The sequence below is a fragment of the Paramisgurnus dabryanus genome, chromosome 6, assembly GCF_030506205.2.
Source record: "Paramisgurnus dabryanus chromosome 6, PD_genome_1.1, whole genome shotgun sequence".
Lineage (NCBI taxonomy): Eukaryota > Metazoa > Chordata > Actinopteri > Cypriniformes > Cobitidae > Paramisgurnus > Paramisgurnus dabryanus.
The window spans coordinates 1,536,735-1,563,373 of NC_133342.1; the positions used below are offsets into that span (position 1 = coordinate 1,536,735).

At 37.9% G+C, this 26,639-nt stretch overlaps 1 protein-coding gene across 1 annotated transcript in view; it reads right to left on the reverse strand.

Moving 5' to 3' along the window:
* Window positions 1-1,460: 1,460 nt before the first annotated feature.
* Window positions 1,461-26,639, reverse strand: part of kcnq3 (potassium voltage-gated channel, KQT-like subfamily, member 3) — a 62,516-nt gene continuing 37,337 nt past the window's right edge. The window contains exons 3-16 of the mRNA XM_065266271.1: window positions 25,997-26,087; window positions 25,777-25,903; window positions 23,972-24,144; window positions 23,077-23,250; window positions 22,499-22,609; window positions 22,294-22,389; window positions 18,457-18,551; window positions 15,390-15,416; window positions 13,740-13,975; window positions 12,238-12,343; window positions 11,975-12,106; window positions 10,989-11,084; window positions 7,532-7,616; window positions 1,461-7,447 (exon numbers count right to left, since the gene is read on the reverse strand). Coding sequence (XP_065122343.1) covers window positions 6,905-7,447; window positions 7,532-7,616; window positions 10,989-11,084; window positions 11,975-12,106; window positions 12,238-12,343; window positions 13,740-13,975; window positions 15,390-15,416; window positions 18,457-18,551; window positions 22,294-22,389; window positions 22,499-22,609; window positions 23,077-23,250; window positions 23,972-24,144; window positions 25,777-25,903; window positions 25,997-26,087 — 2,092 coding nt within the window. The 3' untranslated portion in view covers window positions 1,461-6,904. The remainder of the gene's footprint in view (window positions 7,448-7,531; window positions 7,617-10,988; window positions 11,085-11,974; window positions 12,107-12,237; window positions 12,344-13,739; window positions 13,976-15,389; window positions 15,417-18,456; window positions 18,552-22,293; window positions 22,390-22,498; window positions 22,610-23,076; window positions 23,251-23,971; window positions 24,145-25,776; window positions 25,904-25,996; window positions 26,088-26,639) is intronic.

Sequence of the window (26,639 nt, forward strand, 5' to 3'; positions counted from 1 at the left end):
GGTAGCGCCGCCATCTTAGTCGCGTCCGCATTCTGGATGAGAGCTTACGCAGCCTACGGAGGCTACTCTGCTGCTGCTCTGTGCCCCCGCCCTCCGAATTTGTCATACGTCACTAAGAAAAGTGCGTACACTACACTAATACTTTCTCCTGAATACAGAGGAGTGTAAGATGGCGGTGCTACCGGAAGGTAGTTATTTACTAGGGCTGGGCAAAAAAAAATATTTTTCGATTAATCGTTTTTTAAAACGTGGTCGATTCAAAATCGATTCTCAAAGAGCAGAATCGAGTTTTTTTTCTTTCATATTTATTTCAGCAAACATTGAACGTAAGATTAACGTTAATCTAATTACTAGTCTTCTTCACTAGATGTCACCATCAAGTCAGAGGTATGGAAGCATTTTAGATTTCGCAAGCAAGACGACGACGACAATGTTGTGGCTTTTAATTTCTTTTTATTAATTACCCACTTGTAAACTGCTGTTCACAGTTCTTTTTTATTAATATAGTATTAAATCTATATTCATTGAGTTGAATCGAGAATTAAAAAACAGACCCGAGAACACGAATCGAAATTGAATCGAAATCGAATCGGAAATTGAATCGAGAATCGAATCGATTTGGAACATCTGAATCGATAACCATCCCTATTATTTACGTTAATAAAGTTTTAAATATGGATATTTCTACAACAACACTGCACGGATTACCCTCAGAAGACCTTTGTTTATCATCCTGGAGCCGTTTGGATTTATTTTGTGATGGATGGACGCACTTTTTTTGGACTTGAAGGTCGTGGACCCCGTAACATTACATTTAATCAACTGAAAGATTTAAAACATTTTCTAAAATATCTGAAAAACGATGGACATATGCAACTCGGACAGCTTAGGGGTGAGTAAATAATTTTTATCATTTTTAGCCGAACTATTCCTTTAATCTAGATAAATCGCATACAAAATAAAAGTGTGTTGACTGTGTGTAATTATTATGTATATTTTAACACACACATGTATACATTTCAGAATTTTTTATTTATATATCCATTTTTTTTTATTTATATATTGCATAGAATAGAATATATACAGATCTAAATAAATATACACATGTAAATGTTTCTTAAATACATTCATGAATGTGTGTATATTTATATATACATAATAATTCCACAACAAACACTCATATATTATGCAAAAACTCACTTTTATTTTGTATGCGATTAATCGTTGCCCAGCATTAATTTAAAGTCATACATTTGTTTGATTTCCAATTTTTTCTTGAATGGGGAAGTAAGTGATATGACGTATTTCCTTTCCGGTGCGAGACTTCCGGTTCAATAGCCAGCCGGTAGAAAACAGTGTAGTGGGAACACGCATAAAACATGATTTAAACAGTTAATATTTACTACACCTGCCATGTATGAACCAGGATGAAATTAAGTGGCTTAATATAAGAAGATATATTTAATCTTTTTGTGTTTATTTTTTATTGCATGTTCACTGAACATTACATAATAATTTCGTGTTTTGATCGGAGGTGACAGGTCTTTAATGCATGAATATAAAAGCACAGAGACAAACCAGTATCTTTACAATGGGAAAGTCAGTCAAGTGTTTCTACATGGAATTTACCAAGACTTCGTGTTTTTAACTTTTTCAGTTTAAAATGTTACAACATTTTACACACAGTCCGATGCAGTCCGACACTGTCAGCAGTATCTTTCTCATTCAACACATTGTAAGTTATTTGAATAATAAACATATTAAATATAAACATTAACTAAGCAGATTATGTTGCATATATTCTGTACTGTAATCACATTTTTGTAATAATATATAGTAGCAGAATAAATAAATCCGCTAAATCAGCATATTTTTATCAGCATAATATTAGTTGTTTTTGAACAATTATTGTATTTATTGTTCACTGGTAGTTTCTATGAAAGGTTTCACTGGATGGATTTGTAAATACAGATCATGAGTGCATGTGCGCCACATACACATTCAGTTCTTGTGCATGGATTATGGTTAAAACAAATGTTTTGTAGAGATTTACTGCGTTTGTATTAGCTATTATGGCAACCCCTAACTGCACAAATTATGTCGGTCTTCCTGGATTTCATAATAAACATTAAACAGCCAGTCAAAACGCCACACTTGTGTCCTTTGCAATAGACTTCCATTAGCTTTAGTGGCTCAACGGAAGTCATAAACAGGAAAGCTCAAAGATGGCAGCGCCCACATTTACGTCAAGAAACAGGTGGATACAATAAAAAAGCAGAACAAATCTTGATTTTTATATTTTAACATCTTTATTACTAACTGGTGCAATTTGAAGATTTAACAAAAGAAATCATAATCATAAGTTAGTCATAACATTTGCATATTATCTCGTCAAATTAAACGATTAAAACTGGCCTTGACCAGAATGTAAATAAAGATTATTCAAAAACTGGAATGAATATAAGAGCTTAGAAGGCCACTAGTGTGAAATCAGTTCATCTAAAACCAAGAAGAAGAAAAACATTATTTGCTGGGTTTTAAAAACCGAAATGGTCCTAGTAAAGTGAGCGAAATCTTGGTTGATACCGACGAGAGCAAAATGAGTATGGATGGCCTAAAAAGCAAAATAATGGCAGGTTTGATTCATGATAAACAGAATGAGAACATATGAGCGATTGACAGCGACTGCTGCTTTAAAAGACCAAGGCACAAACAATAAACAGCAGTGTATCAGTGTGTCTCAGTGGTTTGAGATCAGAGACAGCAGCCATTAGTCATAAAGAAAACCAGACACAGTCATTCATCTGAAACAGCTTTTGTGTTTAGTCTGCAGGTTATCATTGATAGTTTCAAGTCTAAGGCAAAGGCAGTTCTGTTAGACAGGGATGGACAGCAGTGTTAGGCTAGGTTAAATTAAATAGGTTTTAGTGTGGGATAATAATCCATATTCAATACTGTCCATAAAATAAATGCTAGATAGATGTAAATAGGACAAATGTTATTTTTCATAGTATGGCTTTTGTACTCTCTTTTATTCTGTAAATTCAGTGCTATGTCTTCAAAATTAGAAACTACTATCTTCGTTGAATCCTAAAAATGCATGTGATGCATTTGTTACAGTTGTGCAAATTGATGAAGATTTGTTAAGCATCTCTGGGGTCGGGTGAGTGAGATGAGAAACTCAAAACAGTTTTTGATGACACAGACAGGCATTAACTATGTTCAACCCTACACTTATATAGCAAGACCCTGTTAGGGTCTGCTTACACCTGGTATTAAGATGCGGATGACAAGTGGACAAGAGCGATGCATGTTTCTTCACAACTGGTGTTTTAAATATCTCTCTTTTGACCACTTTTGTCCTATGCGTGAGTCACTTGGTTTTTGTTAAAACACAAGCGGGAGAAATGAAGGGTTTAAAGTGATGCACATTAACTCTTTCCACGCAAGCACTTTAAAAAAAAGTTGCCAGCCAGCGCCAGCATTTTTTATGATTTTCAAAAAAGTTTAATGCCTTACAGAAAATGTTCTTCTTTATATAAACATACAATTTATCAAATAAATGAACAGACCCTCTGCTTTCAAAAAAAAGTTTTATCCTATCTTCATTTGTTCTCTTTTTATCCCCTCCCATAATATGGGTGGGTTTCTTTGACAATACCAAATTTTGAGCAAAAAGCTGAGATTATTGCATTTTTGCAAAGGACTGTTGTTAAAGATCAGATTCAGAGCAATGATCAAAACATACACAGATTTTTTACGTTTTTGGGCTAAGTAGATGCTTCAGTGTTTTATAAGTTGGGTAAGAGTGCCATCTAGTGGATAATAGCGTAAATATGGATTTACTCTTAATTGAAGAGATAACTAGTCAATGGCGGGGAAAGAGTTAATATTAAGTCAGAGCACCGCTGTTTGTGTGGTTAGTAAACATGCTGCACAAGGTTTTGTACTTGTATATGTAAGAGCTTTCTCAGATATTTTAGAGCAATTGATGAAATAAGATCAAGCAACTTGAAATAAACTCACAAGCTCGCAAAATGAAACAAAAATTAAAGTGGCGGGGAGCAGGCGTTTTTGTTTTAGCAATGATATCCTAGACCACACCAAACACTGTGGGTTCGCACTAGAAGTTTGCACAGATGTAAGAACACTGTGCTTGGTACATCCATGGACAGTAAAAAATAAGGACGTAGTGTCCGTGACATCACCCATGGGTTTGTGAAGAGCTTTTTTGAAGCCAATAATTGGCAAAGCCTGCTGTCGCCATCTTGACTGCATGTCAACGCGCATCACTCGCGCATAACCGAAAATAGTTAAAGAGGCGGGACGTGGGTTAAGCTAAGGTGGCTGGTTGGTGAAACCAAGCTCAATGGTAGTGACAGCAGCATTTTAACATGGGGGTCTATGGGAGCCAGTCTCTAGCAGCCCGTCGATGAATTGCACTTAAGGGCACACTCACACTATCCAAACCAAACCGCGCTCGGGCACGTTTGACCCCCAAAGCCTGGTTTGTTTGACTAGTGTGATCGCTCTGTTCCGCGCCCGGCGCGGATTGGTTAATCGCGCCGCGGCCGGGTTGCAGAGGTGGGCCGGAGCGCGGTTCACTTGGGCTGAGACGCGGAAGGCTGTGGTGTGAGCGCAATCGCGCCTGAGTGCGATTCAAAAGGTGAAGACGTCAGTTGCGCGACCACTCACCTTCGTCTGCTTCCGTAAAAACCTTTTGATGCGAGCAGCGGGGTTACGTGGATGTCCGAGCTGCACACGTGACAGATCAACTAAGCAATATGATGACATGTGAGAGGGCTGTCTGTAATAAAAAACACAGACTTATCATTATGGTGGGTTCCAGTGTTAAGACAGAGCTTTACTTCCTACTTTTTTCAAAACAATCGCATCTTAATGACGAAAGCGCGCCCGGACTCGAATCGATAAAAAGTAAAGTGTGAGTGCGTGCACCTGGGGGAGTGGGGAGGGGTGACAATTGCGCTGGGGCATGGTTTGGTTTGGTTTGGTTTGGATAATGTGAGTGCGCCCTAAGTCACTTCCGTATCTAACATCACACGTTAGATCAGTAGGAGGAGAGTAGGCAGTTTTTGTCACTGTTCAAACACATTCAACCACATGCGCGTCTATACCGCAAAAGCAATTCGGTCAAAGGGGTTTTCGACTACCTCCGTAAGTAGTCGAAAGTGGACAAGCTCAAAATGGTTTACATCCCATTAACACCTATTTTTAGCGTCATCCACTTGTTATCCGATTGACCCAAGCACATCTTAAAGGATATTTCAATCAACAATGAAAATTCTGTCTCAATTTACTCACCCTTATGTTGTTCTAGACCTGTAGGATTTTTTTCTGATAAACACAAAAGAAGATATTTTGATAAATGATAATAAGCACACAGCTGGTGGAAACCATTGACTTTCATAGGAAAAACAAATATTATAGAAGTATTGTGATAAAGGATGATGAGGATATTTTGATAAAATAGAATATAAATAAAATAAAATAAAATAGAAGATTAGTTTTTTTCTGCTATGGAAGTGGCTACAATCATTTATCAAAATATCTTCTGTTTTCATAAAAAAAAGAAATGCATACAGATCTAAAACAACCTGAGGGTGAGCAAATTATGACACAATTTTAATTTTTGAGTTAACTCTCCCTTTAATACCATGTGTAAACAGGCCCGTAGACAAAAATGTCTTCCTCAGTCGAGCTATACTCAGTGCAGCACAAATGATGTTTTCTAGCCAGAGACTTGGTTAAATTTAGACATTGTCGAATGTGGGAGAAAACATCAAAGCAAGAGATTTAGACATTGGTAAGAGAACTCGAAATTCAGAAGTTGACATCACGCATTATATTAATTTTAAAAGACAAAACACTTACATTTGAACAGTAAATTTACGCAGGTTTACTTTAAAGGTTCTGTTTCACATAAAACCTTTTGGAAGACCTATGTATTTGTTGTAAAGTAAGTGAGTGAGGAATACTGTAATTTGAAGGTCAGCGTTAAACAATATTCCTGCTGTTAAGGATTAAAAATGTAAATTTTTTTAAATGTCTCCAAGCAACTCCTGTCTTGCCCTGAAACGGTTTATGTATTAGATGTAGGTTAACCACAATGAAGCTGTGGTTACCATGGAAACATTGGTCCCATGATGCTGTGGGAATACTCTTTATGCAGGCAAGCAGTTTTCTGTGACATTTACAGAGGGGATGTGCTCATCTGTTGGATTAAGGGCAAACAATATTTTCCTTAAGGAATTCCTAACTGAGGCAGAGTGGAATCTTGGAGTAATTTGTTTTTTGGTCCCTAAACAGCTATGGTGGTGACTTTCCATAACATCTTAATTCTGCAAAAATGTGAGTGTGCTTAAGAGATTTTCCACAGAGTGCAGTGTGCGCCGAACGGACTGTCAGTCGGGACACAAGCTGCGTGCAAAAGCTTTCTGGAATTACGACCATAAAATAAAAAAGCAAGCTTGTGAGATTTCTCCTCGAACTGAAGTTGTAGAAACGAAAGCAAGTGCAAACCAGAGGAGACCTCAATACATTTAGCTGCTCTGTGGATGTCATGCATTCCATGCTTATGAAAACACGTGTAAATAGAAAAATAAATGTTTACAAAAATGGCATAGCATCGGTTGTTTCTCTCCTTTCTAAAAGTTTCCAGTCAAGTATAATCAATCACACATCTCGGTCTGCCGAGGGCAGTATCTACCACTAGAGATAAAACGCATGCATTCCATGCAGTGCTCTTTTGCTTCGCAGGGGTAAAGCGTGAAGTGAATACATATTTAGATACGATGAGTAGTAATGTCCGTGCGCGTGTAATTACGTGTCGTCTTTTGCTGTACAAAGTCTGCAGTCGTTATAAAGAAAGTGTGTGTGCGAGTCTTTAAGGTGGGGTTCCCCACACTCCATCGGAGTGGAACCCGTCTCCGGTTGACGAGGCTGGCACAGGTCCGCTGGGGGTAAAGGGATCGGTGTCCGTATCCGTTTCCCCCTCGGCCAAATGTCGGCGGTCACGACCCCAGCTTGACCCTCCCGGTAACCCGGAGGTCTTGCCTGTGACATCCTCTCTCTCTGCGGAGATGCTGAACCCGCTGGGCGAACGTTCAAGCTCTTCGTGAGTGACTGACAGGAGGGATAGCGGGGTGCCCACCCTCTGGCCCCCCGATTGGCTGACGTTAGAGGATGGGGAGTGGCTTGGCAGTGGGCTAATAGGCAGGACCGTGGGTCTCTGGGGGTGTGCGTTCGAGTGTGAATAATATGGTGTGTTGTGTATTGGTGGGGCGTAGCTGCAGTAAACGCAGTCTCCTGCAACACTGACAGTCAAAGTGGGGTCGCAGCGCTCCATGGTCATGTGGGCGGGGCCTGTGAAGTCATGTTGCATATGCATATCCACCAGGAAATCCAGTTTCTTTTCCATGTCTTCCACCTGCGATCAAGGTAAAAAGAATTTTGAGAAATGTTTAAAATACTGCGCATCAAGCAACTCGAGCGCATGGAAATACTGCCATACCTGTCTTTCAACACGCACAAATCTACCCATCATGCTTTGGTCTTCGGCATCTGGAAGGCCTGCTTTGGCAAGATATGACTCATGTCTGAGATAGAGAGACAGAGGGAAAGTAAAATGTTTTTTTTTTAGATGTTTACAGTTTAAAGGTGCAGTGTGTAATTTTTAGAAGGATCTCTTGACAGAAATGCAAAATAAATGACAAAACTATATTATCAGGGGTGTATAAAGACCTTTCATAATGAACCATTATGTGTTGATTACCTTAGAACGAGAATTTTTTATCTACATACAAAGAGGGTCCCCTTACATGAAAGTCGCCATTTTGTGCCGCCATTTTTCTACAGAAGCCCTTAAAGGACCATTTTTTTTACTAAGTTATCTCTGATGATGACACGTTTGTCCGGTGGCAGCTTCTCTATGTGTTTCAAAAGAAAGGGGTGAGCAGTGGACTAAGCTGTTGGTTGCAATTCGCAACCTCACCACTAGATGCCGCTAAAATTTACACACTGCACCTTTAATAAAGTGTCTTTGCTTCAAATTCGTGTACAGTAGTAAAAGTACAAATATTTCACGAGTTCGCATTAACATGTATTCAATAGGGAATGAGATAAAGCATTTTTGATGTGCTGTCCGAGGGGAGGGCTCCAAGTTTTGAATTTTAGCCCATACCCAGAGTACCCCCTCCCTTTAACTGGAATAGATGTACCAGCTGTGAGTGAGGTGATGAAGAAAGAAAGAAAGAAAGAAAACGAGAGAGAGCAATCGAGAGGGCGAGAGAGAGAGAGAGAGATAGTGAACAAGGCTACCTCTGTGCGTCTCTAAACAGCGCTGTTATTGCCTCGGAAAATTGTCTGTCATGTTGTTTTTGTTAGTCCGTTATTAAAGTATTATAACTATGCGAAGTTCGCCGTGCAATTCCCAGAAAATAATTGCACACCTCAGAACGTTCATCAGCCAATCAGATTCAAGCATTTAACAGACCCGTAGTATAAGAAGTTATAAAGTATAAATGAAGAGTTTGGTTCTAAAACGCAATAAACACCATTTTTGAAAAAAAAAATTAGTTACTGCCAAAATCAGTATTATATCAGGTCAGTATTTAAAAGTAAATTCTTAATTTTACGCAAAATACAATATCCGCCGTGTTATTCTGTCATTTTTTTCTCCCTTTTTTCCCAAAACGCAATAAACGCCACTCCTCTTTTTCTACAGAATGCAATAAATCCGCTCCACAAATTACAGCACACCATTCCACGCAATGTTAAAGGAATAGTCTACTCATTTTCAATATTAAAATATGTTATTACCTTAACTAAGAACTGTTGAATCATCCCTCTATCATCTGTGTGTGTGCACGTAAGCGCTGGGGCGCGCGGCGACGCTACGATAGCATTTAGCTTAGCCCCATTCATTCAATGCTGCCATTTAGAGATAAAGTTAGAAGTGACCAAACACATCAACGTTTTTCCTATTTAAGACGAGTAGTTATACGAGCAAGTTTGGTGGTACAAAATAAAACGTAGCGCTTTTCTAAGCAGATTTAAAAGAGGAACTATATTTTATGGCGTAATAGCACTTTTGGGAGTACTTCGACTCGCCTGAAAAGTCCGCTCCCCTTCTCACTCTCATAATGGGAGAGGGAGGGTGTTACTGCGCCAAGTCGAAGTACTCCCAAAAGTGCTATTATGCCATAAAATATAGTTACTCTTTTAAATCCGCTTAGAAAAGCGCTATGTTTTATTTTGTACCACCAAACTTGCTCGTATAACTACTCGTCTTAAATAGGAAAAACGTTGATGTGTTTGGTCACTTCTAACTTTATCTCTAAATGGTACCATTGAATGAATGGGGCTAAGCTAAATGCTATCGTAGCGTCGCAGCGCGCTCCAGCGCTTACGTGCACACACACAGATGATAGAGGGATGATTCAACAGTTCTTAGTTAAGGTAATAACATATTTTAATATTGAAAATGAGTAGACTATTCCTTTAACAAACAATGGCGGCACATTGAGTACACAGAGTCTAAGTTTTCCTCATCTACTTTGTACTTTGTGATCAACAAACAAACAAAAACGAAATAATACTTTAATAGCATTGATAAACCTGTGGTTTTCTGTGACGGGAAAGAAACGTAAGTCATCAACATCTAATAATTTACGCGAGAGGCACTCGGGAGACAATCGCTTGTTCTCCCGACAGCATCTAGCTTCTCTCGTGGTAACACATTGACCCCAGGGGATCTTATGAAAAACTTTCCATAATTTTATTCAAAGTCAACGAGAATCACAGCTGATCGCTGTGAAAAATGTTAAGCGACGACGTCAAGTATAACCGCGCAGCAATGACAGTGTTCCTAATATGACAAAGTAAGTGTTTTGATTAATGCCATTAATGTTTATTTTAAATCAGTGTGTACAACTGTTCAACTAAATAAATATAAAATGAATGCACATTTATACATTGATTGAATAGATTCATAGAATTTTGAAAATAAAACTTGTCATGGATATATTGCATTTTTGTGGAAAAAAAATAATTCGTTTTTATAATAAATCTTTGAAAATGAAGTTATGGATTAGAATTTTTTATGTTTTTATAACCTAAAGATGCTATGTGAAAGTTTGTAACAGAAAAAAAGTGGTTTTCATCTTGTCACTTTCTTTGTATAGAAAACACGTTTTTACTGAAATTTGTCAAAATGAATTTATTGCGTTTTGGAACCAAACTATTCAAATATTTCATTATTTTCCAACTTTACATAGAGACAAGTTTAAGCAAGATATTTGTATGCTTCTTTTCCAAAAAGCACTGTTGCTCTGCATCCCAAAAGATCCAGTTCAGCATCTGTCTATTGGCAGATCAATGCCACTGGGCACCACTAATAGCACAGAACGTACACACTTGTGTTTAAATAATAGTTTATGGATTGCGGTTTGAATTGGGATTACGCTCCAGGCGGAGGCATAGAGTGTTTAACACTTGCATGTTGTGTGTGAGTTTCAAAAGCTTTATCATGTCCTGGCACTTCTGTATATCTAAATACTATCTGTATATCTAAACCGCCCATTCCCAAACTGTGGTCCGTGCACCACTAGTGGTCCGTGAGGGTACAGCAGGTGGTCCGTGTAAAGGCAAAATAAAATATAAAAGAATATATTTTATTAAAAAAATATATTTTTTTAAGAATATGTTTTAAGAATCTGTTGTACTGATGTGATGACCAGTTATAGTTTTAGTGCTAGTAAGCCTATTTAGAGGTGCAGATAAATTCAGGACTTTGTGTAGACATATTTTATTACGAGTATTATGGTCCGCGAAAATTCTTGATTACAAATAGTGGTCCACACAAACAAAAAGTTTGAAAACCCCTGATCTAAACTACAGATGAAGAGGATATTCCAGAAGTATTTTGGGTTTAAATTTATACCAGACATGTTAAGTGGTTGTCAGGTTACCTTGGTGACTGTTGGGTGGAGTATGGAAATGGTGCTTTCTGGGGTTTCTTGTGTTTTGGAGTGAGAGATGGTCCAGGTGTCAGAATCAGATCTATTCTGAAAAGAAGTAGGAAGAACAAGAAATCTGATTTCACAAAAACATTAAACAAAAAAGGGTCAGTTTCCCGGGCATGGATTATCTTAAGCCAGGACTAAGCCTTGGTTTAATTAGAAAATATAACTAGTTTTAACAAACATGCCTTAATAAAAACATTACCTGTGTGCATTTTGATGCAAAACAAAGTGCACGGATGTATTTAAAGATATGTAATTACCTGTGTGCATTTTGATGCAAAACAAAGTGCACGGATGTATTTAAAGATATGTAAGTGCAAGTTGTTCTCAGTTTGGACAGCTTTTAAAAATGTTTTAGTCTAGGACTAGTCTAAACCCTGTCCGGGAAACGGCCCCAAACTGTTTTAAAGTAAACTTTATTCATGTTCGTTTGTTTACAACCATTTATATAAATACAAAAATGTGACCCTTTCTGTGAAATCCAGGCTAAAGTCTCATAATGTAATGATGAGATTAGGAGCATCAAAGTTTGATTTCAATCATTGATTTCACAATCTTTGACATGAACTTACTCCGATAATATTTAAGATATCAAGGTTATATTTTCATAGAATTTTTTCTTTACTTTATGTAGGATGACTGGGTCACAAATATGAGCCATCACATTCAGATATATACAGTTATTACCTTTATACATTTCCATTTTGTTGGAATGCATTGTTAATCAAAGTGAAATAAATATAGTAAAAAATACATTCTGAAAATGTAACTTGTGCAATGGTGAGAAAATTGGCGAAATTTTTTTACAAAATTATTCAGTTGTTCGTTTTTCGGCCTTCGGCCAAGTTTTTCATTTTATTTGGCTTCGGCCTACAATTTTCCTTTCAGTGCATCCTTATAGAGTAACATATATTTAGGCATGTGTGAGATACCGTGTCTGTAGATATTTGATTCTGGTAAGCATGTCCAGATGTCCCGCAGAGTATTGTTCAATCACATCCTTCACATCGTATGGCCTCAGGGTCTCCTTGAAATGCTTCTTAGTCAACAGGAATGTTATAATCCTTACACAAACAAACACAAATGATTCTCCAGTGCCAGTCAAGTTATTTTAGATATGCATACGTGCTGCTCACACATATGTATAAGTGATTATCAAAAGCCTTTTAAAAAGTAAATGATTTCATATTTGTACCTCACTGCTCTTATTACTAATTTGAGAGTTGGTATCATTTCCTCCATCAGTATATCAGGCGGGAAGCCCTTCTCCTCCGGGGTGGGGTCAGGCAGAGCACTTGTATCTACAAAGAAAATATGCAATATGTAGTTAAATATACACATGCGACTCTGGAACACAAAACCAGTCATGAGACACATGGGTATATGTGAAGAGTTTGATTCCAAAACGCAATAAATCCATTTTGACAAATTTCGGTAAAAATGTTTTCTATACCAAGAAAGTGACCAGATGAAAACCACAATTGTTTGCTACAAACTTTTACATAGCATCTTTAGGTTATAATAATTTAGGTTCAAAGATTTATTATAAAAACTGATTATTTTTTCCGCAAAATTCAATAAATCCATTAATGGCATTAATCAAAACACTTTTAAGACCACTGTCATTGCTGCTGTTACCCTTGGGACATCGTCGCTGACATTTTTTGACAGCGATCAGTTGTAAAATGTTTTGGTCCTGCTCGATTTTCATTGACGATTTTCATTGACGAGTAAAATAATGGAAAGTTTTTCATGAGATCCCCTGGGGTCAACGTGTTAGCTTGACAGAAGCTTGATGCTGTCGGGAGAACAAGTTGCTTACATTTCTTCCCCGCCACAGAAAACCACCACAGGTTTATCAATGCCATCAAAAGTATTATTTTGTTTTTGTTTGTTTGTTGATCACGAAGTACAAAGTAGATGAGGAAAACTAGGACATTATTGTTTACAATGGGTGGAATGGTGCGCTGTGATTTGTTGAGCGGATTTATTGCATTCTGCAGAGAAGAAGGACTGGCGTTTGTCGCGGTTTGGAGAAAAGGGAGAAAAGATGACAAAATAACACGGCGGATATCGGATTTTGCATAAAATTAAGAATTTACTTTTTAATACTGACCTGATACAAAACTCATTTTGGTGGTAACTTTTTTATGGCGTTTATTGCGTTTTGGAACCAAACTCTTCATTTGTAGCAATAGTCAAATATACATATAGATCAAAATTATGCAAAAATCATTAGGATATTAAAATCTTGTTCCATGAAGATATTCTGTAAATTTCCTGTAAATTTATATATATATATATATATATATATATATATATATATATATATATATATATATATATATATATATATATATATATATATATATATATATATATATATATATATATAAAATGATCATTAGTGATATTTGTTGCAATGGACTTCATTTGGACAACTTTAAATGCGATTTTCTCAATATTTAATTTTTTTTGCACCCCTTAGATTCCAGATATTTAAATAGTTATATATCCGCCAAATGATCCTACCCTAATAAACTTTAGATAAAAAAAGCTTATTTATCCAGCTTTCATGTGATGTAAAAAATCTACATTTTAAAAAATGACCCTTGTGACTGGTTTTATGGTCCATGGTCATATATGTAAGTAGTTAATTGTAAGTGATTGCGTTGTATTTTAATGAATGTTGGGTACCCTCAGAGCTTTGTCTCATGGTGTAGGCCTTCATTCTGAAAGCTGTTCGAAATCTCTCTCTGTTACTGAACCCCGCTGGTTTTCCCTCTTTTGATGGACTTTCCTCTGCGGTCTCCGCCGGCCCGCAGTTCCCCGACACATTCTCAGGATTCGCAGCGGGCATCATCACGCGCGCCCTCACGTTTGACGATCTTGGAGTCGACAAGCGCACGCGATCCAACAAACTCAGTTTCTGGCTGATAGAGAGAGAGAGATAGAGAATAACAAATGAAGTCGAGCAGATTCTCCAATGCGGCCTGGGAGAGAATCAAACGCACAAATGCATACAGAGACTCTTCCTGCCGGAGAAACCAAACCCTACCCAAGAAACAACGCAGGGCATTCTACTGCTAAGTGTCCCGAAGGACAGACACACACACATACACACACAAAGACAATGCACTGCAGCATACATAGACTCTCTTGAGTACAGTGAAAAGAAGAAGACTGAAGTGGTGAGAGAGGATGAAACATCTTTAAGAGACTAAAATGCTCCACAATTACGGACGATTACCAAACAGTTACTGTCACAACACTTTCCCACACACACAATCCATCTATAGATGATTCAAACGGGGTTTTGAAAACTGATTCTGTCTGTGTTCATGTGTGTGTGTGCTGTAGAAAATAGCTTTTCGGACATACAGAAAGTCAGAGACACCGTGAGAACAGTCGGAAAGAGAAGAATCGCAAAGGTTTCATGAATCAACAATTCAAGCACAATATCGTGATTCATGACCTACTTAAAGGGATAACACAATGCTGTAGCACTGAGCCATACGGAGCACATCAGAGTTTCATTGGACTTTGTTTTGTAGGTCACTGGAAGCGATAATGTCATCCTATGACTTTTCCAGCCACCTGCTTTTCAACCCGTGCGTGTAAGTGTATGTGTGCGTGTGTGTTTTTGCACAGGGGCATTAGCAGTATAAATGTGTAATCTGATCTCGGATCTGGATTGAACATGGATTACAGTTCTCGGGATGGGCTGTACGAACAAGCACGGCTCTCAGTCCGACATTACCTGTCCAGATATTCCTCCTCTCCATCTCTAAATCTTTCTTCTTTGAATAATTGTACTGTCAGGTGAAGGACAACTGCTGCCCGTGATTATTATACACACAGTCCATCTCTGTCCGTCTTGGTAGATGGTTATTAACACTTCCCATCATTTCCCACAAAGTGACACTGACGTCACGCGTCCAGCCATCCATTACATACTCACGCACGCATTTTCTCGCTCTGCTCGGACAGCATCATCTATCAGTGGCACATAATTCACTCTTTTCTAATGGTCTCTGTTATATCTCATATTGAAGCACTGTCCACATGTCCCATAACTAAGAAACAACCTCTCACTCCTCTCTCTCTTTTCTCTCGCTCTCTCTCACACACGCACTGCTGGTCATTACGCCTTTGGCACTGAATTAATGGAGGTGGTGGTTATTAGGAGTTATTTAAGGAAACATACATTAATCTCACAGTTCTAAGAGATGCTGTAAATCTTTAAAACAGTGAGCAAGAGATAGGAGGAGTGTGTGTGTGAGAGAGAAAGAGAGAGAGAGAGAGAGAGAGAGAGAGAGAGAGAGATTGAGAGGTAGGGAGGCTTACCTTGCCATCACCTCAAGAGGATCCTTCCTGTAGAAAACAGGAAAACACAAATTTAGTTTTGTTGCCAGATCACATTCATAACAAACCACACAAATGGTCTCTGAAATCAAGCAATATCCATTTACACCAGATGGACCAATAAAGTCTATTTACGCCAAAGATTAGAATAATTTTTCGGACTATAAGTCGCTCGGGAGTATAAGTCGCATCAGTTAAAAATGTGTTTTGAAGAGGAAAAAACATATATAAGTCGCACTGGACTATACGTCACATTTATTTAAAAAATAATTTCACAAAATCCAAGCCGAAGAACAGACATTTGATCTGAAAAGGCAAGTTATTCAACTAAACAATAGCACCGAACAGCAGGCTGAATAGGTGTCCGTACATGTTAAAGTAACATAAAAAGTTATTTACGCGATAAACAATAGCATACAAAACATACCTGGGAATATACCTGAATAGGCTAAATTAACACGACAAGCCAAATCAAGTTCAAAAAGGTCCTTCCGCATCACTTCGGTCATTCTGCATCACTGACTCCATTGAAATGCATACCGGCTGTAGACGGTAATGGTTTCTCTTGGTCAAGGCTTTGAACCGGTTCACGGAACGAAAACCAGAAACTTTTGATATTTTGCAAGGAACAGAAACGAAACCAGAAACTTTCAAAAAATATATGTTCCGGAACAGAATCGTTTATTTAAAATAATGGTAAACGGCTAATACCGTTATTTTTTTCGTTCTTTGACAAGACTTCTGTGCAATACTCGATGAAGTTCACTTCCGGTCGTCGCTGACTCATCGGAGAAATGAGAAGCTTGCCACCAGCAAGTAGCCTAAGCCCACTCAAGCCCAAGTCTCTAATGCTTAATCATAAGAGGTTAATATCTACCAAGTATCTCAAGATGTTTGTTTTTTACTAGTTAGTGGTGTAATAGATTGCAGTTGATCCTTGATCCGTACAGATCACGACCCACAGTTCGGCTCGCATGCGATTCGCAGATTAATACGCAAATTTAAATAGGGTGAAAGTTGATCGTTTGCACGTGTTTCAAAGGCTTGCAACTGTAAACACTTAAGTGATTTTAAACAATTTAACAGCTAAAAGGCGCTAAAGTGAGCAATTTTCTGTACGCACAGACGCGGTTGAATGTGTCCGGTCCAACTCCAATCAAACGTGATTATCCCTATGCCCTTCAAAGATCAGAACTCTTGATGTTTAAACTTGAGAGAGAGTTGCGCTACTGTGTCTCATACTGTAGTCCATTAAAATACATTTGGAAAATAAAGCATTGAAAAACAATGTATTTATCACTTCATTTGGAGCGACTGTTTCTGCTGCATCTTTTTCCCGAAGCATCGTTTGGAATTCATCCTCAGCCTGTGTGTGTGCGCATGTTTAAGTGCACTCAACAAATGTAGTCATGTCAGAATTACAGTTATGCTGGTTACATAATGTAGCCTTTTTTAATGTTTGACGACAAGATGGAGATTTAAGGAAAATTATGTAAACTAATAATTTAAGTTTAATGTCCTAATGATCAGCCTACTTATTTGTATGTCCCACAGCTGACATGGAACGTTATTAATTGGTTCGGAAACTTTATTTTTTTGTTCTAACCGGTTCAGAAACGTCAGTTTTAGGGTTGAACCGAAAACCGTTAAAATACTGTTTCTGTTCGGAACAAACCGATTGGGGAAAAAATCTGGTTCAAAGCCTGCTCTTGGTTCATATAAAATAATTTTGACGTATAAGTCGCACATGACTTTAAGTTCCAGTACCCGCCAAACTATGAAAAAAGTGTGATTTATAGTCCGGAAAATACGGTATTATAAATATGTATCATTTACAAAAGAGGATGCAATTTGTGACGCTTGACCACAAAACCTTAGTCACACGGGTGTATTTGTAGCAATAGCCAACTATACATATATGGGTCAAAGTTATTGTTGTTTCTTTTATGTCAAAAATTATTAGTATATTAGTATAAATATTATGCTCCATGAAAATATTTTGTGAATTTCCTACTGTAAATATATCAAAACTTTATTTTCGTGAGTGGATGCAGTTGATAAGAGCTTAATTTTGACAACTTTTAATGTGATTTTCTCAATATTAAGATTTTTTTTGCACCCTCAGATTTTCAAATAGTTGCATTTCTGCCAAATATTGTCCAATCCTAACATACCATGCATCAATTGAAAGCGTATTTATTTACATTTGAGATGATATATAAATATCAATTTCAAAATATTTACCCTTATGGCTGGTTTTGTGGTCCAGGGTAGCATATCATAGAATTGCAGTGCTGTATACTGTATACATGTTTTTACTTATTACAAATTTACGCTTGATGTAAAAAATTACTAAAACGGAATCACAGTATGATACTAATACAAATGCTGGGTCTATTGACTTCTATCACTTCGACACACAGACACACACGGTTTATGGGGACAATCTCATAGATGCAATGCATTATATACTGTACAAACTGTATTTTCTATTCCCCTACCCCAGTCCCTAACCCCAATCATTACAAAAACCATCTTTAATCTCATGTAAAAGTACCATTTAGTATTTTTTTTAAGACGTTCAGTTTACAGGGACACTTCCTATATTATTTATAGCTTTATAAACATGTTATTATACACTATTTATGTATAACCACACACACACACACACACACACACACACACACACACACACAGGTATAGACATCTCCTGTTCAGGCTCAAACTAAATGGATTAAAATTGTACTTATGATGGATCAGAAAATTGTCCACGCACACATGTACTGTAAGTACCTCACTGAAACCTTTAGTTGACTTCTAGATGACGTTGTCTCTGCATGCAGACATAAACACAGATATAGATATAGAAATAAATAAATAAATGAAATTCATGAGAATGAAACTGGCGATGTGCATCATCTGTTATGCGTATCACTGAAATCAGAAAAATAACCAAGACGTAACAAGAAACCATGAGGATGACCAACGTAAATCTAATTCAACTCAAATGATACATACATGTATGTGTCGTTGTGTATGTGTGTGATACCTGAAGCATGGCAGAGATATCACAGTCTCGTAGAACCTCCATGTGGCTATGAGATCTTCTCTGATTGGATTTGTGGCATAATATCTCCATGCAGCCTAAAATGGGGCAGATGATGCTGGTGATAATGAAAGGTGTGTTGTTGGAAAACGTTCAGGTGTGTAGTTTGTGTTGTTAAGAAACACTCATGTGTTTTGTTGAGAAATATTCGGGTGTGTTGTATGTTGTTGTGAAATGCTCAGGTGTCTTGTTGAGAAATGCTCAGGTGTGTTGTTAAGAAATGTTCAGGTGTGTTGTTGAGAAATGCTCAGTTGAGGAGTGTGTCGCTGAGAAGTGCTCAGTCGAGGTGTGTGTTGTTGAGAAATGCTCAGTTGTGGTGTGTGTTGTTGAGAAATGCTCAGTTGTGGTGTGTGTTGTTGAGAAATGCTCAGTTGTGGTGTGTGTAGTGGAGAAATGCTTAGGTGTGTTGTTAAGAAATGCATTGGTGTGTTTTTAGAAATGCTCAGTTGTGGTGTGTGTTGTCGAGAAATGCTCAGTTGTGGTGTGTGTTGTTAAGAAATGCTCAGTTGTGGTGTGTGTTGTTAAGAAATGCTCAGTTGTGGTGTGTGTTGTAGATAAATGCTCAGTTGTGGTGTGTGTTGTAGATAAATGCTCAGTTGTGGTGTCTGTTGTTGAGAAATGCTCAGCTGTGGTGTCTGTTGTTGAGAAATTCTCAGTTGTGGTGTGTGTTATGAGAAATGCTCAGTTGAGGTGTGTGTTGTAGAGAAATGCTCAGTTGTGGTGTCTGTTGTTGAGAAATGCTCAGTTGTGGTGTCTGTTGTTGAGAAATTCTCAGTTGTGGTGTGTGTTATGAGAAATGCTCAGTTGAGGTGTGTGTTGTAGAGAAATGCTCAGTTGTGGTGTCTGTTGTTGAGAAATTCTCAGTTGTGGTGTGTGTTATGAGAAATGCTCAGTTGAGGTGTGTGTTGTAGAGAAATGCTCAGTTGAGGTGTGTGTTGTAGAGAAATGCTCAGTCATGGTGTGTGTTGTTGAGAAATGCTCAGTCGAGATGTGTGTTGTTGAGAAATGCCCAGTTGTGGTGTGTGTCGTTGAGAAATGCTCATTTGAGGTGTGTGTTGTGAGAAATGCTCAGTTGAGGTGTGTGTTTTTGAGAACTGCTCAGTTGTGGTGTGTGTTGTTGAGAAATGCTCATTTGAGGTGTGTGTTGTGAGATATGCTCAGTTGTGGTGTGTGTTGTTGAGAAATGCTCAGTTGTGGTGTGTTTTGTTGAGAAATGCTCAGTTGTGGTGTGTGTTGTTGAGAAATGCTCAGGTGTGGTGTGTTGGTAAGAAATGCATAGGTGTTTTTTTAGAAATGCTCAGTTGTGGTATGTGTTGTTGAGAAATGCTTAGTTGCTCAGTTGTGGTGTGTGTCATTGAGAAATGCTCAGTCGTTGTGTGTTGTTGAGAAATTCTCAGTCGAGGTGTGTGTTGTTGAGAAATGCTCAGTTGTGGTGTGTGTTGTTGAAAAATGCTCAGTTGTGGTGTGTGTAGTTGAGAAATGCTCAGGTGTGTTGTTAAGAAATGCTCAGTTGAGGTGTGTGTTGTAGAGAAATGCTCAGTTGTGGTGTGTGTTGTTGAGAAATGCTCAGTTGTGGTGTCTGTTGTTGAGAAATGCTCAGTTGTGGTGTGTTGTTAAGAAATTCATAGGTGTTTTATTTTAGAAAGGCTCTGTTGTGGTGTGTGTTGTTGAGAAATGCTTAGTTGCTCAGTTGTGGTGTGTGTCATTTAGAAATGCTCAGACGTTGTGTGTTGTTGAGAAATGCTCAGTCGAGGTGTGTGTTGTTAAGAAATGCTTAGTTGTGGTGTGTTGTTGAAAAATACTTAGTTGAGGTGTGTGTTGTTGAGAAATGCTCAGTTGAGGTGTGTGTTGTAGAGAAATGCTCAGGTGTGTTGTTAAGAAATGCATAGGTGTGTTTTTAGAAATGCTCAGTTGTGGCGTGTGTTGTTGAGAAATGCTCAGTTGTCGTGAGAGTTGTTAAGTAATGCTCAGTTGTGCTGTGTGTTGTTGAGAAATGTTCATTTGAGGAGTGTGTTGTAAGAAATGCTCAGTTGAGGTGTGTGTTGTTGAGAAATGCTCAGGTGTGTTGTTAAGAAATGCTCAGTTGAGGTGTGTGTTGTAGAGAAATGCTCAGTTGTGGTGTGTGTTGTTGAGAAATGCTCAGTTGTGGTGTGTTGTTAAGAAATTCATAGGTGTTTTATTTTAGAAAGGCTCTGTTGTGGTGTGTGTTGTTGAGAAATGCTTAGTTGCTCAGTTGTGCTGTGTGTCATTTAGAAATGCTCAGACGTTGTGTGTTGTTGAGAAATGCTCAGTCGAGGTGTGTGTTGTTAAGAAATGCTTAGTTGTGGTGTGTTGTTGAAAAATACTTAGTTGAGGTGTGTGTTGTTGAGAAATGCTCAGTTGAGGTGTGTGTTGTAGAGAAATGCTCAGGTGTGTTGTTAAGAAATGCATAGGTGTGTTTTTAGAAATGCTCAGTTGTGGCGTGTGTTGTTGAGAAATGCTCAGATGTCGTGAGAGTTGTTAAGTAATGTTCAGTTGTGCTGTGTGTTGTTGAGAAATGTTCATTTGAGGAGTGTGTTGTAAGAAATGCTCAGTTGAGGTGTGTGTTGTTGAGAAATGCTCAGGTGTGTTGTTAAGAAATGCTCAGTTGAGGTGTGTGTTGTAGAGAAATGCTCAGTTGTGGTGTGTGTTGTTGAGAAATGCTCAGTTGTGGTGTGTTGTTAAGAAATTCATAGGTGTTTTATTTTAGAAAGGCTCTGTTGTGGTGTGTGTTGTTGAGAAATGCTTAGTTGCTCAGTTGTGGTGTGTGTCATTTAGAAATGCTCAGACGTTGTGTGTTGTTGAGAAATGCTCAGTCGAGGTGTGTGTTGTTAAGAAATGCTTAGTTGTGGTGTGTTGTTGAAAAATACTTAGTTGAGGTGTGTGTTGTTGAGAAATGCTCAGTTGAGGTGTGTGTTGTAGAGAAATGCTCAGGTGTGTTGTTAAGAAATGCATAGGTGTGTTTTTAGAAATGCTCAGTTGTGGCGTGTGTTGTTGAGAAATGCTCAGATGTCGTGAGAGTTGTTAAGTAATGTTCAGTTGTGCTGTGTGTTGTTGAGAAATGTTCATTTGAGGAGTGTGTTGTAAGAAATGCTCAGTTGAGGTGTGTGTTGTTGAGAAATGCTCAGGTGTGTTGTTAAGAAATGCTCAGTTGAGGTGTGTGTTGTAGAGAAATGCTCAGTTGTGGTGTGTGTTGTTGAGAAATGCTCAGTTGTGGTGTGTTGTTAAGAAATTCATAGGTGTTTTATTTTAGAAAGGCTCTGTTGTGGTGTGTGTTGTTGAGAAATGCTTAGTTGCTCAGTTGTGGTGTGTGTCATTTAGAAATGCTCAGACGTTGTGTGTTGTTGAGAAATGCTCAGTCGAGGTGTGTATTGTTAAGAAATGCTTAGTTGTGGTGTGTTGTTGAAAAATACTTAGTTGAGGCGTGTGTTGTTGAGAAATGCTCAGTTGAGGTGTGTGTTGTAGAGAAATGCTCAGGTGTGTTGTTAAGAAATGCATAGGTGTGTTTTTAGAAATGCTCAGTTGTGGCGTGTGTTGTTGAGAAATGCTCGGTTGTCGTGTGAGTTGTTAAGTAATGCTCAGTTGTGCTGTGTGTTGTTGAGAAATGTTCATTTGAGGAGTGTGTTGTAAGAAATGCTCAGTTGAGGTGTGTGTTGTTGAGAAATGCTCAGGTGTGTTGTTAAGAAATGCTCAGTTGAGGTGTGTGTTGTAGAGAAATGCTCAGTTGTGGTGTGTGGCATTGAGAAATGCTTGGTTATGTACCTGTATTAATGAAGCTGCAGGATGTCTACGTTTTTCAAAGTGTTTCTGTCTGTGCTGTTCCTGAACTTTCAAAGCAAGCCCAGAACCTAGAATACCCTACAAACACAAATAGAAACTTCTTATAAAAATGCTGATATGAAAATTCATGCTAGAACTTTCAATAGCAGGAATCTAAGCATAGAGAAACAGATCGAGTGGCACTCACAGCTGGAAGAGCAAAAAACGACACACCAATAAGAGCAAAGGTCCCGGCCAGAAGACGCCCAGCCCATGTCTTTGGGGTTTTGTCACCATAACCAATGGTTGTCAAGGTGATCTGATACAGAAGTAAAATGGTAACACTTTAAATAAGGTTGTATTTGTTTACATTGGTAAATGCATTAGCTAACATAAACTAACAATGAACAATACTTCTACAGCATTTATTAATCTGAGTTCATATTATCTTCAGCATTTAACTGATATAACTGAGTACATAAAATGTTGAGTCTATATTTTAATGTTTGTTTCCTTTCAATAGGTGTGACTTTAAAAGCATGTTAAATATATTTTTATACTTGTGACTTTTTTTAAAAGATGTCAAATATTTATTCTTTATTATCCACACATTTGTGGGTACAGAGGTTGAAGCAGACAGGCAGATTCAACGTACAGATCTTGAATGAAAAGCTTTTTACAGTAATTTAAAATTTGTATTGTAAACCACACTCTTCTTTTGTAACAGAGGAATTTTGTCTCTGTGTTTGATCATGAATGTATGCAAGTGCTGTGCGCATTTCTCACCAGTCCCCACCAGAGGGCGTCTGCATAGGTGTCAAAGTCCTGTGGGGTTGGTGTTGGGGACTCGCCATCGAAATTTGGGAGTTCTGTGGAGTTGTCATCTTTCTCAACCAGGTAGACCAGAAAAGAAGCCAAGATCAATGACAGGAAACCGATGTACCATGCTGTGATCAGCTCCTGCAAAGTCACACAGTCATTGCTGTCATACAGTGTCGTGGATGCTGCACATTGGTGGTGGTTGAGGAGATTCCCCTGTTCATATGTAAAGCGCTTTGAGTACTGAGAAAAGCGCTATATATATGTAAGGAATTAATTAATTAATTAATTAACTTGCCTGCTGATAAAACAGCTTGGATTAAGCTGGTTTGCTGGGCTCTTGCTTCCTTATTGCACTCTGTCTGTGTTCATGTGTTTTTCTTCAGAGGTTACTTGTACGCAGTATTGCTGATTAGACCTGTAACATCATCTGACACTGATATAGGATTGCTTGTGCTTATGTGTGTGCCTTGTGTGCGTATAGTGCAAACCATAGCAGTTTCTGTAGAGGGGTGTTTGCAATTGTGTGCATCTTGAATTGTCTATATTGCCCACCCCAGCGGTTTATGAGGGGTGGGTGTTTGTATGCGTGTGCTATTCACTTGACATGATTGACTGAAGTAGCACATGCACATAAATTAAAATACGTATGTTTTTTATGAACCGCAACATTTTAATCTTCCAACATTTTTGTGGTTGAAAGAAAATGTTTTGCAATGTGGCTCTTCTGGTCTATCACTAAGACCTGCACTAAACTTGCATATACTAGAATGAATGAACATGAAAATTCATTCTGGTCTTTTGAGAGGATTTATTGATCCAGGCATTTCTTACTTGTGTACATCTCATCCTGACTGTGTACCTTGCTGTGTGTGTATATTGCAGATCCCAGCAGTTTCCAGGTTCCTCCACGGCGGTCCATCCGTAGCATCCGAAGAATCTGCAGGAAACGCAAACTGCGCAGCGACGTGGCCAACACATTTCCCTGGTTACTGGTTACAACCACAGGTACCGAAGCGATCAGCACAAAGATATCTGCGAAAACATAGAAATGACCCTTAGCACAAGGGTTTCTAAATTTACAGGGTCTCCTATAAGCATTTGGATATTTAAAGTAGACATTTCACAAGACTTTTTTAAGATATCAAAGATATCTTTGGTGTCCCCAGAGTATGTATGTGAAGTTCTAGCTCAAAATATAATATAGATAATTTATTATAAGATGTTAAAATTGCCTCTTTGTAGGGGTGAGCAAAAATTTGCCGTTTTGGTGTGTTCTGTTAAATGCAAATTAGTTGATCTCTACACTAATGGCAGTGCCGTGGTTGCATAGTGCAGATTAAGGGGCGGTATTATCCCCTTCTGACATCACAAAGGGAGCCAAATTCCAATGACCTATTTTTTCACATGCTTGCAGAGAATGGTTTACCAAAAATAAGTTACTGGGTTGATCTTTTTCAAATTTTCTAGGTTGATAAAAGCACTGGGGACTCAATTATAGCACTTAAACATGGAAAAAGTCAGATTTTCATGATATTGCCCCTTTAAAAGGATAGTTTGTTAGGTATTAAGTGATAAAACATGTCCAGAGTGAATGTGCCTACTAGGGATGCTTAACGATTAATCGCGATTAATCGATAGCAGAATAAAAGTTTTTGTTTACATCATATATATGTGTGAACTGTATATAATAACTTTGTATAAATAAATGCACACACATGCATGTATATATTTAAGAAATGTTTACATGTCTATATACATTTGTATATTTATTTATTATTTATATTATATATAAATATAAATACCTAATATAGACCGTTTCAGCAGTAACAACATAAACAAGGCTGTCGCGGTCCGCACGTAACTTCCGGTAAACTCTGCTAAGAATAAATAACAACAAAGTTCTTTAAACGTAGTTTATTTATATAACAAGCAAAAAAACAACACATAGATTACATAGGAAAACAAAACATTTGTTATTTTCGACGAGGCGTTTGTTCAAGAGATCAGTTTAGTAACTAGTCAGACCATTAAAAAAACGAAACCGGAAGTAAGGTTCGGATCCAGACGTGTATCAGGTGCGTCCGATGAAACCGTCTATATAATATATTTTTTTCTTATAATTATACATGCGTGTGTGCATATTTATATATACATAATTATTATACACAGTTCACACACATATATGATGTAAACAAAAACTTTTATTCTGCTATGAATTAATCGCGATTAATCGTTAAGCATCCCTAGTGCCTACACCAGTGTTTATTCAGCTAGACTACCTATATCTACTAAAAATCATTTAAAAAAGTATTTAAAAAAAAAATCAAGATGATGATTAAAGTTTGTTTTAAATATATACATTTTCTATCAAATGCAGTGAAATTCAGATCTGTTTACTCATGACCATGTCTGTAAAAACCCATCTAAAGTCATTTTTTTGTGATTTACTGTTAGCTACATAAATATAACCTTGATATCTTTAATATCGACTGAGTAAGGTCATGTCAAAGACTAAAATCAATATGAAATCAATAACTTAAATCGAAGTTTCTTGCTCCAAAATCTTATAATTAAACTGTGAGACTTGGATTTCACAAATACAACTGTGTACATTTTGTGTGGTTTTATCCATGTGTACTTTGTGAAACTGTGTCTTTTACCCACCCAGGACACACAGGGGTTTGCGGGCAAATTTGAGTCGCCCTCTCCAGCCCTTATATCGACAGCAGCAGCCAGCAGCCCATATCCTCAATGCGTACTCTCCCCCAAAAATAACGATAGTAGACGCTTCCTACAAGGGAAAAAGACATACACTTATCGAAAAAAAAAAAACATTCAGTCTCGTTCACACATAACATTGATTGGCTCTGAACAGAAGATTTACCAGAATGAACAGCCCGTAAGCAGAGTCTTTCTCGTGTTCTTTAAACGTTGATAAAATCGATAAAATGAGACATCCTAAAACGATCAGAAACCTGTTGAGAAATGAGAGAATAGACCAGACTTTAAAAATTGAAGCAAGTCAATTAAAGGTGCCCTTCCTCTGTCGTTTTTATTGTTTTATACTGTTGTCTGAGGTCTACTCATGACGTTTGCATGGTTTTTACATCCAAAAACATCAAAAGCAATAAGTAATAGGCTATTTTGTACCCTGATTTTGAGGCTGGTTAGAGAAATGATCCGTTTTAATGGGTGGGCTGCATTGACGACTTGGAAGTAAACACCCACTGCTATGTAAGGGATAATGTAGAGGCAGCCGGTAGTTATCGGGAAATAAGCCCCGACAGTGTGATCAGGACCCGACGCGAAGCGGAGGGTCTTGTATCACACTGAAGGGGCTTATTTCCTGATAACTACCGGCTGCCTCTACATTATCCCGCTTATTACACGGCTACTTGCCACATAAGAAAAAAAACTGGACATGAATATGAATTTGAAACATTTTATTGGCATATTTGTTTTAAATTAACATTTTTATCCTTCCGCGAAACTTTGCACAGATGCATAAAATGATTGTAATACCTTAT